This window comes from Triticum aestivum, chromosome 4B, assembly GCF_018294505.1.
Source record: "Triticum aestivum cultivar Chinese Spring chromosome 4B, IWGSC CS RefSeq v2.1, whole genome shotgun sequence".
Taxonomy (NCBI): Eukaryota; Viridiplantae; Streptophyta; class Magnoliopsida; order Poales; family Poaceae; genus Triticum; species Triticum aestivum.
In genome coordinates, this window is record NC_057804.1 from 651,098,713 (window position 1) to 651,113,022 (window position 14,310).

Here is a 14,310-nt window from a genome sequence, read left to right on the forward strand (position 1 = left end):
GGTAGAATGCGTCTTCTGTGCGCTCAGAGCTCCCCACAGTAGATGTCTCGCACCGCTGTTGATTGTAGTTGAAGGTCCTATAATAAAAAATAGGTATGAGCATAAGATTTTTGCTTGAATGGCATGTTTATCGTAACGGAGTACAGCAACTGCATGTGAGTTGGCATGGCATCATTCACACAGCTAGTCGTGAGTCTGCATATGGACATGCATGGCAACTGTAGTTCTCTAGTCATGGCAGCTACAATCCAACAAACATGGCAACTACTATTGCCAATGCATGCCAACCAACTTCTTTCAGTACCAAAACTTGGATTCTATATGCATGGCACCTGCAGTCCAATATACATGGCAATTACTGCTGCCAATAAATGGCAAACAGTATAGTCTAGCATCAAAACTTGCATTCTAGGCTTGAGCTCACTAGGCAAATGTGATCAATCATTAGTGTTGCACACACTCTTTTAGCAATTGGCAAAAAAATTATTACCTTGTTGTGCCACATGTGCCGATCTTGTCTGGTCTGTCATTCCAACTAGATGTGCTCTATCTGCAATAGCACTGTCCTGCAACTGCGAAGCTTGCCATGAGACGTTTGCCGATGTAGTCCCACCGTAACAACCTGTGATCATGGTAGCAGTTTGTCACTACATGGCAACTGTAGTTTCTTCAACATGGCACATGTATTGGTCCAACCATGCCACACATATTTTTTCACACTTGTCATCCACGGTTGGTTAGAGATTGCAATCACATTTGATAATACATGGCAACTGCAGTTGTCCAGGCATGGCAACTGCAGTTGTCCAGGCATGGCAACTACAGTTGTCCAGCTTTGTTCCTTCTCCTAATTCACCATTCCAACTTCACTTTTTTATTTTACTCACCTGTGTACGACGTCGATGGCAGGTACATGGTTGCTGCATGATTCCACATGCTGCATGAAGGTCCTACATTTTTTCCACTATAAATCGTGAATCTTTTGCCATCGTTTGCAAGTTTAATTTTCATGTCCACACTAGTGTGTTTTGTTTTTCGTATGTGTTACCTTGATTTGCCACATTAGCTAGTTGAAGTTGGTTGCCCGTACATTTGTCAGTGTTAGCGTCATGTGACTGAACTTGCCATGGTGCCCCCTGAATGTGTTTTGGTCATAAGAACCTACGAAAAATGACATTGCAGGACATAAGTAGAATGTCATATTCATCGCTGCGAACATGGCAAATGTTCTTTTCTCTTGTTATCATGCATCATACCGATGCCTGCGTACTGCTCTAGTAGTGGTAGCAACGGGCCCGCAGAAATGAGTTGACTGTACTCTGTTGCATCCCAAGGGGGCGTTTCTGGCCTTTGAGAAACCCAAGGATCAGTGTCGTCTTCGTGATTCATTCTTCCGTGTTTTGTTTCTTCCAATGTGTTGTCAGACACTGCATGAAGAAGAGTGCATCAACAATCCATAAAAAATGCATTTTTTGCTGTTTGCACGTAGAAGATAACATGGCAATCTTATCACATTTCCTGCGTAGGCAATCAACACATCATGGCAAGTAGGACATTCATATCCACTCTCTTTTCTGAAATATTTGGTGCCAGCTATCATTTCGAAGCGATGGCAACAGCCACTAAAATAGGATGGCAAGCAATAGGTTAACATGGTGGCAGTTAACAGCAACGATAGGTGGCAACTGATGTTAGACACAAGTGGCAACTATTTTTCCTACCCCCCCCCCTATGCCAAATTTCTCCTTTCTCTCCCATGTTTTAGGGATTCCTACGCATCCTTCATTACCAACTACTCGCACCAAGCCAACCGAGAACCTTAGGTCAACTCTAGAGTAGTACATGGCGGATCTGGCGTATGTTGGTTGGAAAATGCTAACACACACAAATCCTTGTGGTGTTTTGCCCCGATAGCTTGGATCCAGTCGCCATCTACGTTGGCAAATTTGCAATTTCTAATTTCTGGCCAGAAGAAGGACGAGAAAGAGTAGGAGATCGGAGATTCACCTGCTTTTAGCTGGTCGTCTTGGGAGGGCGGGGTTGGATTGGGGTGGGGGTGGGGGTGGGAAGGCGTGAAGTCTACTACACAACCTTCTTCTTGTAGACGTTGTTGGGCCTGCAAGTGCATAGGTTTGTAGGACAGTAGCAAATTTCCCTCAAGTGGATGACCTAGGGTTTATCAATCCATGGGAGGCGTAGGATGAAGATGGTCTCTCCCAAACAACCCTACAACCAAATAACAAAGAGTCTCTTGTGTCCCCAACACACCCAATACAATGGTAAATTGTATAGGTGCACTAGTTCGGCGAAGAGATGGTGATACAAGTGCAATATGGATGGTAGATAAAGGTATTTGTAATCTTAAATTATAAAAACAGCGAGGTAACTAACGATAAAAGTGAGCACAAACGGTATTGCAATGGTAGGAAACAAGGCCTAAGGTTCATACTTTAACTAGTGCAGGTTCTCTCAACAATAATAACATAGATAGATCATATAACAATCCCTCAACATGAAACAAAGAGTCACTCCAAAGTCACTAATAGCGGAGAACAAACGAAGAGATTATGGTAGGGTACGAAACCACCTCAAAGTTATTCTTTCGGATCAATCTATTCAAGAGTTCGTACTAGAATAACACCTTAAGACACAAATCAACCAAAACCCTAATGTCACCTAGATATTCCATTGTCACCTCAAGTATCCGTGGGCATGATTATACGATATGCATCGCACAATCTCAGATTCATCAATTCAACCAACACAAAGTACTTCAAAAAGTGCCCCAAAGTTTCTATCGGAGAGTCAAGACGAAAACGTGTGCCAACCCCTATGCATAGATTCCCAAGGTCACGGAACCCGCAAGTTGATCACCAAAACATAAATCAAGTGAATCACGTGAATATCCCATTGTCACCACAGATAAGCACGGCAAGACATACATCAAGTGTTCTCAAATCCTTAAAGACTAAATCCAATAAGATAACTTCAAAGGGAAAACTCAATCCATTACAAGAGAGTAGAGGGGGAGAAACATCATAAGATCCAACTATAATAGCAAAGCTCGTGATACATCAAGATCGTGCCATAGAGAGAACACGAGAGAGAGAGAGAGAGATCAAACACATAGCTACTGGTACATATACCCTCGGCCCCGAGGGTGAACTGCTCCCTCCTCGTCATGGAGATCGCCAGGATGATGATGAATATGGCCACCGGTGAGGGATCCCTCCTCCGTCATGGTGCCAGAACAAGGTCCCGATTGACTTTTGGTGGCTACAGAGGCTCGCGGCGGCGGAACTCCCGATCTATCTTTGTTGTCGATGTTTTTAGGGTACATGGACTTATATAGGTGAAAGAAGTCCGTCGGGGGGTGCTCGAGGGGCCCAGGAGACAGGGGGCGCGCCCTCCTATCTCCTGGCTTCCTCGAACCTTCCCTGGCTTGAACTCCAAGTCTCCCCGATCATATCCTTTCCAAAAATCACGCTCCCGAAGGTTTCATTCCGTTTGGACTCCATTTTATATTCCTTTTCTTCGAAACAATGAAATAGGCAATAAAACAACAATATGGGTTGGGCCTCCGGTTAATATGTTAGTCCCAAAAGTAATATAAAAGTGTATAATAAAGCCCGCAATCATTCAAAACAGATAATATAATAGCATGAATGCTTCATAAATTATAGATACGTTGGAGACGTATCAAGGCGCTATGGATATGCTCCGGTTGCCATGGCAACCAGAGAAGGACGGCGATGGAGCTATGGGATCGAGAGGTGGGAGACGAGGGCAGCAGTTCGGACTGGGGATCGAAAGGAGGCCGGGACGGCTGGGTCGTGCGGGCAGCTAGGTCGTCTGGCCCGGACGTGTGGGCGGTTTTGCCAGACACTGGACGTGCGGGATGTGTCTACATGCACCCGGGCGCGGTCGTGTGGGCGGGTTGTTCTCCATGCCACACGAGGCATGCAGCACAACCACCCGATACACCACACGTGTGGCAGTTATCAGCGTCCAAAGAAAAACCCTCCATCTCACCATAATGGGAACATTGTCCACCCCTAATAACTTAGTTTTTTTGTGGGAGGAATTTTTTTACTACAAGTAACTCCTCCCGCCACCGCCAAAATGGTCGCTGAGAACATCTCCAACCATATTGCCTGATCCGGCAGCCCTGGTGATCTCACACATAAATTTTTCTTCCATTCCTGGTCTCGATGCGCCTATGTTCGCCTTTTAAGCCTCATGTCATCACCACCACCTCCCACCATCGATCCAGAGCTTGTGGTGGTCACTGTCATGCTAGCAGACCTCCATGTTGCCGTGCCAGATCACCTCCATCTCTCGAGCCTCCCCCGACGCACCTCCCCTGAGGCTCTTGGTTGTCTCTCGGGTTTGCACTGTTAAACACATGTTATACATTACATACCGAAGGTTGACAGATTATTCTGTTATAGAGATATTGAGGTAGCTAGGGCACATGCATATGATATATTCTGTAACTTCTTTCCTAGCTTATCTCTTATCTCTTATCTCTTGTATTTCTTCCTCTACAAGTTGTATCTCAACAAACTATGTATGTGTATGCCAGGCTCGCACCCTGCCTCTTTAACATGCAACACGTCGCCCTAGATGGGGTAAGACATTTCCACCAACGCACATGGTAATCAGAGCCTTCCTACTTCCCATCTAGCTCCATCGACTCCACCTATGCTGAAACCATGTCTTCCTCCTCTGGCACCGCCCAATCCAATCTCAATGGGCAGGTCATCGAGAAGCTTTCCTGCACGAACTACGTGCTGTGGCTCACGCAGATCACACCCCAACTGCGTGGTGCCGGTGCCTTCGGCTTCATCGACGGCACATCACCGGAGCCGACCAATCTCTTCGCCGCCAAGGACAAGGACAACAAGGAGACGTCCGTGCCCAACCCTCTCCACCCTATCTGGGTCCGAGAGGACCAGCAAGTGCTCGGCTACCTATTGAGCAACCTCTCCAAGGAGGTGTTGTTCACGGTGACCACGGTCACCATGGCGCATGCGCTCTGGACGATGCTGGCGGGCATGTACTCGTCGCAGTCGCTGAGCCGCGTCAATAACATCCATACCTCCCTCATCAACGCGCAGAAAGGTACCCAATCCGTCGCCGCCTACTTCGCCTTCATGCGTGGCCTCGCCGATGAGCTGGCCGCGGCCGGCAAACCGATCCAGGATGATGAGCTCATCTCCTACATCCTCCATGGACTAGATCTGGAGTACCAGCCCCTTGTTTCGGCCCTCGACACCCGTGTGTCACCCGCCTCCCTCGATGAGATCTTCGCCATGCTCACCAACTTTGACCTACGCATGGCGCAGTTCCACGGTGCGGGCGGCAACTCCTTCAAGTCGTCTACAAACGCTACAACCCACGGGCGTGGTGGTGCATGCTCTTGTGGCTCTTCCCATGGCAGGGGGCGCTCTGGTGGCAGCAGCAACAACGGCGGGCGCTTCAACAACAAATCTCACCGCGGCGGCGGCGGCAGTGGCTCTGGCCGCACTCATCCGGATTCGCCTCATTGCCAAATATGTGGCAAGCTAGGCCATACTGCAAAAGACTACTGGTACCGCTATGATGAGGATGAGGACGACTCTCAAGATTATGACAAGATCGTTGCGGCGGCGGATGGCTCCTAAGGCATCGACACAAACTGGTATGTTGATAGCGACGCCACCAATCACATCACTAATGAACTTGAGAAGGTGACTAGGAAGGAAAGGTACCGTGGAAAGGATCAAATTCACACGGCCAGTGGAGAAGGTATGCGGATAAATCACATTGGTCATTCAATATTTAGTACCCCTAGTCGCAAGATTCATCTCAAGAAAATCTTGCATGTTCCTAGTGCCGCCAAAAGTCTTCTTTCTGTTCACCGTATTACCTTAGATAATCATGTCTTCCTCGAGTTTCACCCTTATTTCTTTTTGATTAAGGATCAGGTAACGAAGAAAATCCTTTATCGAGGTAGATGTGTTCGAGGGCTTTATTCGTTGATTCCGGTGCATAGAATATTCAATAAACAAGTCTATGGTGTTGCCAAGCTTTTGTCAACATGGTGACATGATAGATTAGGACATGCTTCGCTTTCTTTAGTTGAAAAACTGCTTAGGAAGAATAAGCTCCTGAGAAATTTTTTGTGAGTGACATAATGAAACTATTTGTGATTCGTGCCAAAGAGCTAAAAGTCATCAATTATCGTATCCTATATCCACTAGTGTTTCTACCAGCCATTGCAACTTATATTTTCTGATGTTTCGGGTCTGGCCCCCACCTATGTTGGTAGACACTCTTACTACGTCAGTTTCATTGATGACTTTAGTAAATTCTCGAGGATTTATGTCCTTAAGAATAGATCCGAAGTTTTTCAAGTTTTTCAAAACTTCCAAGCTCTTGTTGAACACAAGTTTGACAGCAAAATCATTGCTATCTAATCAGACTGGGGGGTATGAGAAGTTAAACTCATTCTTCCAAGCCCTTGGCATATCACACCATGTATCATGCCCTCATGCGCATGAGAAAAACGGCTCAGCTGAACGAAAACATCGCCACATAGTCGAAGTTGGCCTTGCTCTTCTTGCAGGAGCATCCATGCCTCTCAAATTTTGGGATGAGGCTTTTCTCACAGCCGTCCACCTCATAAACATCCTTCCTATTCGTGTCATCAACAATGAAACACCACTAGAAAGACTTCTCCATGAAAAACCAAACTATCAATCTCTCCGTGCTTTTGGGTGTGCATGCCGGCCCAATCTTTGTCCCTACAACAAACGTAAACTCATGTTTCGTTCCACCAAATGTGTGTTTCTTGGCTATAGTTCCCAACACAAAGGTGTCAAGTGTCTCGATGTCTCCACGGGTCGTGTCTACATCTCTAGGGATGTTGTATTTGATGAAACACAGTTTACCTTTGCCGATCTTCATCCTAACGCTGGTGCGCTTCTTAGCAAAGAAATTCTTCTTTTGCCCTCACATCTCACCGGTATTGATCAAGGGGGGAACGATATTGATGATCGCTTGTTGACTAATCCCATTGATATGTTGCATGAGCCTTGTGTTGATGAAACTGGGTCGGAAACAGGAACGAATGGCGAAAAAAAATGAAAAAAATGGAGCAAATTCTGGCCCTTATTTCATGTGTCCAGAAATAGGAGACAAAATCTCCTCGGGATCGGCGCAGCGTCAGGAAATCCGATCCCCCTCGGGATCTATTGCAGGAGACGCGGGATCTCCCTCGGGATTCAGAGCAGCAGACGCGACTGCGGCTGTAGGCACATGCATCGCAGCGCCCACTTCCACAGGCGACACGCAACCGCCTCTCGGTGGTCGCGACGCGGACCTAACGAGGCACCAATCCCCTTTTGCCAACTGGCGACGCGTGGATGGCTTGGACGACGCGCGTTACCACGGCCAGTCGGTGTGCTACAAGCAGTGGGCTCCGGTTCGCTATACCAATGTGGGCCTTGGCGCGGCTCCCAGCGCTGATTCGCCATCATTAGGCAATGATAGGCCGGTCCAGATGTCAGGATTCTCTGCGGCCTCCTCAGGCGACACAGTTCCGCCACAAGCCCCGGAAGATCCCTCCGAGACAGCCTGCACTGCTGCACCCAGGGGATCCTCCTCGGGATCAACTTCGGCTGGAACTCTTGTGTAGGCGGCTGGATCTTCTGTGGCAATAGACTCAGCTGCTTCATCACCACGGCGCACATGATTGCAAAAAGGGGTAACGCAACCTGTGAACTACAAACATATAGTTAAATATGGTATGGTTTGTTCTACAGGTGAACCAAGTGAACCAAACACGGTTGAAGAAGCCCTTGGTAATGAGCAATGGAAGAAAGCTATGAATGAAGAGTACATGGCATTGAAGAAAAAGTAAAACATGGCATTTGGTTCCTCCACAGCAAGGTAAAAACTTGATTGACTGCAAGTGGGTATTCAGGATTAAAAGAAAATCTGATGGAACCATTGATCATTATAAAGCTAGACTTGTTGCAAAGGGCTTTAAACAGAGATATGGCATAGACTATGAGGACAATTTAGTCCAGTTGTAAAAGCTGCTACCATTCGCCTTGTCCTATCTATTGTTGTTTCTAGGGGCTAGAGTCTTAGACAACTAGATGTGCAGAACGCGTTCCTCCATAGTGTTTTGGATGAGGAAGTGTACATGAAGCAACCTCCTGGGTTTGTAAGTAAAAGTGCTCCCTCTTATGTGTGCAAACTTGATAAAGCACTATATGGATTAAAGCAAGCTCCAAGGGCATGGTATTCTCATCTCTGTCACAAGATGTAGGCACTTAGTTCTGTCCCTTCTAAGTCTGACACCTCATTATTTATTTAAAACAAGTTCAACACATGCATATTTGTCCTCATATATGTTGATGACATTATTGTGACAAGCTCATCTGATGAAGCAATCACAGGGCTCTTAAAGGACTCGGGTGCAGATTTTGCCTTCAAGGATCTTGGAGACTTGAATTTCTTTCTTGGGATTGAGGTAAAAAGAAACAAAGATGGACTCCATCACTCTCAAGAAAAGTATGCAACTGATCTGGTAAAGAAGGCTTGTTTGAAATATTGTAAACCTTCACCTACTCCACTATCCAGTTCAGAAAAGCTATCTCTCACAGAAGGAACACTCTTGAATCAAGAGGACATCACAAGATACAGAAGTTTAGTGGGAGCATTACATTATCTTACTCTTACTAGACCTGACATTTCCTTTGCAGTTAACAAAGTTTGCCAGTTCCTTCATGCACCCACTACTGTTCACTTAACTGCTGCAAAATGCATAGTTAGATATGTCAAACATACTTTGAGCATTGGTCTAAATTTCAGCAAGTCATCCTCTACACTTGTCAGTGCATTTTCTGATTCAGATTGGGCAGGATGCTTGGATGACAGGCGATGAACTGGTGGGTTTGTTGTATTCTTTGGGCCTAACTTGATATCATGGTGTGCACGAAAACAAGCCACTGTCTCCAGATCAAGCATAGTGGCAGAATACAAAGCATTAGCAAATGCTACAGCGAGATAATATGGGTTCAGTCTATGTTGAAAGAACTTGGTGTGAAAACCACACGAGCTCCATGTCTATGGTGTTACAACCTTGGTGCTACTTATCTCTCTGCAAATCCAGTCTTTCATGCTAGAACAAAGCATATAGAAATTGATTTTCATTTTGTTAGAGAAAGAGTTGCTCAGAAGCAACTTGACATTCGGTTTGTGCACTCGAGAGATCAAGTTGCAGATGGATTCACAAAGGCATTGCATGTACGAAGCTTTGAGGACTTCAAACATAATCTCAACTTGACCAAGTTGTGATTAAGGGAGGGTGTTAAACACATGTTATACGTGACATACCGAAGGTTGTGAGATTATTCTGTTATAGAGATATTGAGGTAGCTAGGGCGCATGCATATGATATATTCTCTAACGTTTTTCCTAGCTTATCTCTTATCTCTTATCTCTTGTATTTCTTCCTCTACGCGTATGCCAGGCTCGCACCCTGCCTATTTAACATGCAACACGTCACCCTAGATGGGGTAAGACGTTTTCGCCAACGCACATGCACCACACCAGCAATGTCATCTCCCAAGCTGAGCCACAACCTCTAGTGGCGGCGACCAGAGCAGAATTGAGTTATGGCACCTCTCCATGCCCTCACACTCACTATGACATGTGTGATGTTCTCCTTCTGGAAATCACTCTCTCTAGCTGACAACAACATGTAGGCTATTTTACAAAATGTCCATTAGCTTAACTAATGAAGCGGCTACCAAGTGGGAGAAGAAGCAGCCGCAAACGTGCTTCCAGAGGCGAAGACAGCACCTGGTATGAGTGTGCCCGCTCGTACTAGTGCTCGTACCATGCAGCACCGGTACCCCCTGGCACTAGTTTATCCCAGTGTCTTCGGATCACCGAGGTGAGCTACAGAGAAACATGTGCCCAAACCAAGAACCGTAGCCTTCGGAAGGAATCCAAAGGGGCCGATGATCAACAGAAGGGCTCCACCACGCCATCATCCCGATTATGGAGACTCCATCATCATCACCATCACCACCCCTCTATTCATCTCTTTATATTACCAAAACTCGTGGTGGATTCCTACGTGTATTCCATTGATTGATAATCCATGATTGCCATGATTATTTCATGATGTTTGTTGTCTCTATGTATGTTAAACCCCTAGTTCTCGGGGACATGGAGGAACCCTAGTATATTTAGGTGTTGAATGCTGATAGGATACAAATCCTCTTTTGTATGTTTATGTTGTCCTCAATCTTCTGTCAAGTCGACCACTCAGAAAATTGCCTTACAGACATGAAGGATATTATTGTCATTGTGATGGTGGGTTGTGCAAGTACAAAGGTGATAGTTAATACTTCCCATCCTCCCCAGACCAATTGATAGGGGAATAGTAGAGACCCATTGTCCACATCCACGTGAAAACCCTTAGTCATGGTTGTAGTAACCTGAATGTAGGGAGGAACGGTGATGGCGTGTTTTAACGTAGCTATGATGTATGCATGTATGTTCTAGCAGGCTATGTCCACTGATAGAGACAAGCGAGGTGGTTTCGTGATCTGCACCTAGAATTATGCATTCACATAATTACATTAGGCACATACTAGTGGTGAATCCAGGTCCCTGTAAATGTTCCCTATTGTTGATTTCAACGTTTCCATTGCTCTCTTGTTCATTTTACTTTATTGTTGCACTTTTAATTTTAGTCAGCAAGCACTCACAATATTTCAACCTTCGCAGCCGCTTTTGCTTTGGACCTCGTTCATCTTGTGGGCACATAGCAGTATCCCTCTATAAGAGAGAAAGACACTTCGTGTGTTCCCTGTGAAATCGATACTCTTGCTTAAAAAATTACAACTAAACCATGAGCATTTACAAAACATCACAAATACGGTCCTCGTCTACGTGACCCTCCTTGGAATCCAGAGAAGACGCTCCTCAGGCATCACAGACGTGAATCTAATCGCAAGCCTCGGAAAGGAGGCACACATCTATTGAAGTGGTCATTCCCTCATTAAAAGCAGGAGCCTCACCACGCGAGCCCGTAAAGGCCCCTTCCACTCGGCTGCTTTGATTGACGGATAAGAGGCGGCCAGGTTTCACAGGTAAGGTGAAGGTGTTCGCACACGAACATGTCACCGTGTACCCTCGAAGCCGGGGGTGACGCACTGCAGCTCACATCAGAGGAGACCGGCTGGAAGCATGGTACGCAAGAAATCCGGCGGGTGCTTTCGTAGACCCAAAACCCTAGACACCCGGGAGGGACCCCATCAGGGCACGCAGCGGCTATGGGCTTCCCTAGGTCGGCCTAGCCGCCCCTAGGACCTCGTGGATTCGCTGCCTCCAATCTTGAAGAATGATGAAGAACGAGAAGAAGATACAAGGGAGAGGGTTAAAAAGTATATGAACACGAAAAAGTAGTAGATTGATTTGTTTGATTGTGTGTTCTTCCAATCGGTTGTCACCCCAACATATATAAGAGGCGGCTGGACTTCCCATACAAGAAAAGGACTCCAAATCACGTCCAAATCTTTCCAAAATTAACCGAACTTGGATTTAAACAAGTTTGAGACAACAGTTTGATTTTTTGGTCTCACGGGCCACAAACGATGTCAAATAAAGATGCGCCAAAAAGAAAATTTAACCGTTTCAATGAGACAAACAACTCTCCTATTGATCACTTTTTCAAAAAAGGCAATCTTCAATACCCTAGTGGGACATCTTTCATTCAAAGTCACTCATGCAGTTTTCTTGGTTGTCCAAGAACCTTCAATGCTGTATACCATCTCATATGATGATGACTCCAAAAGTAAAGTTCACCTTTTCGACGATACGCACAACTTTCATGTAGAAGACTTTTTCATCCGTGGACATCTAGAAAATCTTTTCAGACCATCTTTAGCTTCTGATTGGATTGACCTTGACAATTTCCGCTTGTCCGGCAAGATTTCCACGCCGGCAAGCTTTTCGCTCGGCCGGCAAGCTTTTGCGCTGGAAAGCATTACATGCCGGCAAGATTTCCGCGCCGGCAAGCTTTTCACTTGGCAGACAAGCTTTCAACGCCGACAAGCTTTGCACTCGCGCTAATTTTTCACGCCGACAAGCTATTCACTCGGCCGGCGAGCTTTTGCGCCGGAAAGCCTTCCACGCCGGCAAGCTTTTCACTTGGCAGACAAGCTTTTTACGCCGACAAGCTTTCCACACGGGCAAAATTTTCATGCCGGCAAGCTTTTCACTCGGCCGACAAGCTTTTCACGCGGCTGACAAGCTTTTCGCTGGCAAGCTTCATTCGGCCGGCAAAGGGCAAATAGCTCATGCGACGCATGAGACACCACCTAGGTGGGTGTCTGGTCCCTTGCGTCACTTTTTCACTCAGCAGCCATCCGCAAAGTGTTGTGTCTAACTTTTGCATACAAAGTTGGATTGGCAGGATTTTCCGGTCCGGTCGTGTTATTTCTTGGATAGCGTTTGTTCATTCTGGGTCGACTCTGTTTTTTCCGTCGTCGCAATTTTCCTGGACAGAACAGAGTCTGCAACTGTAAGAAACGATGATGTCGTCACTGCTGTGAAAGAAATTCCGTTGGTTGGTATTTATGCAATGTCTGCTTGGTTGCTTCCTCCCGATGGTACCAAAAATGTGTGTGTGTGTGTGTGTGTGTGTGTGTGTGTGTGTGTGTGTTGCTGACGTTGAAATACAGGAAAATCATGCGTCGCTACAACACCTGTCTAACGGCTGTGATCTAGTTCAACTATCTTCTGTTGCAACAACGGAATGAGCAACGTGACGGCCGCCATAGTATTATTATTATTACTACGTTTTCATGTCCAAACGTTGGTGTATGACAACACTCGTGACAGGACAAATGCTTCGCTCAAGCCTCTCGCGCTTGTGATTTTGCTGACATTTTCATGTCCTTTTGATAACTTGCACCTTCACCATGCATGCACAAATGTTTAGAGTTGAGACATTCTAAACATAGGTGGCTTCGGTCAGGAAGAGGATGCACCTCCGACGATGACGGCGAGCCGCAGATGCATGCACGGACAAGCTCACCACCGACATCGCCGGATCATCCTCCCCCCGTTTGCTGCCCCCTCTTCTGGTCTGCCCTATAAAAGCAGGGCAGCAAGCAAGAAGAGGCACAGCGGCAACAAGGAACAGTTCAAGAGAAGAGAAGATGGCTTCTTCTTCCTCGTCGGTGCTGCTGGTTGCGGCGGTGGTGGCCGCTGTGGTGTGCGGCGCGCACGGCATCCCCAAGGTTCCCCCTGGCCCCAACATCACGGCGTCGCCTGCGAGCTACGGCAACAAGTGGCTGGACGCCAAGACCACGTGGTACGGCAAGCCGACGGGCGCCGGGCCCAAGGACAACGGCGGCGCCTGCGGGTACAAGGAGGTGGACAAGGCCCCCTTCCACGGCATGACCTCCTGCGGCAACATCCCCATCTTCAAGGATGGCCGCGGCTGCGGCTCCTGCTTTGAGCTCAAGTGCACCAAGCCCGAGGCCTGCTCCGGCGAGCCCACCATGGTCACTATCACCGACAAGAACGAGGAGCCCATCGCCCCCTACCACTTCGACCTCTCCGGCCACGCCTTCGGCTCCATGGCCAAGAAGGGCGAGGAGCAGAAGCTGCGCGACGCCGGCGAGGTGGAGATCAAGTTCCGGCGCGTCAAGTGCAAGTACCCGCCGGGCACCAAGGTCAACTTCCACGTGGAGAAGTCCTCCAACGAAAACTACCTGGCCCTGGTGATCAAGTTCCTCCAAGGCGACGGCGACGTGGTGGGCGTAGACATCAAGCAGAAGGGCGAGGACAAGTGGACCGAGCTCAACGAGTCGTGGGGAGCCGTGTGGAGGATCGACACCCCCCACAAGCTCATCGGCCCCTTCTCCGTCCGCTACACCACCGAGGGCGGCACCAAGACCGTCGTCGAGGACGTCATCCCCAAGGGCTGGAAGGCCGACACCTCCTACGAGGCCAAGGGCGGGTACTGAAGATGATGATGATGATGATGCGATCCACACCTTCCGGCAGCGTGCTTAATTAATTAACTAACTCCTTTTGGCTCCAGAAGAAGAATAAACCAGCCGCACATATATCATACACATATGATGCGATGAGAGCATGAGTATACTTATTCATTCATTTACTATAGGGAAAGAGCGTGGACAACTAATAATTTCTTGTTTGATGTATCTTAACTTGCTCATGATTGTAAACATGTCTTATTACCAGAAATTGATATGTACACATTAATTA

General features: G+C 47.1%; 1 protein-coding gene across 1 annotated transcript; it reads left to right on the plus strand.

The window, feature by feature from the left end:
* Positions 1-13,200: 13,200 nt before the first annotated feature.
* On the plus strand, positions 13,201-14,310 carry LOC123089631 (pollen allergen Phl p 1-like). The gene is made up of 2 exons (XM_044511261.1): positions 13,201-14,118; positions 14,156-14,310. The coding sequence occupies exon 1, from the start codon at positions 13,233-13,235 to the stop codon at positions 14,043-14,045; it is 813 nt and encodes a 270-aa protein (XP_044367196.1). The 5' UTR covers positions 13,201-13,232; the 3' UTR covers positions 14,046-14,118; positions 14,156-14,310.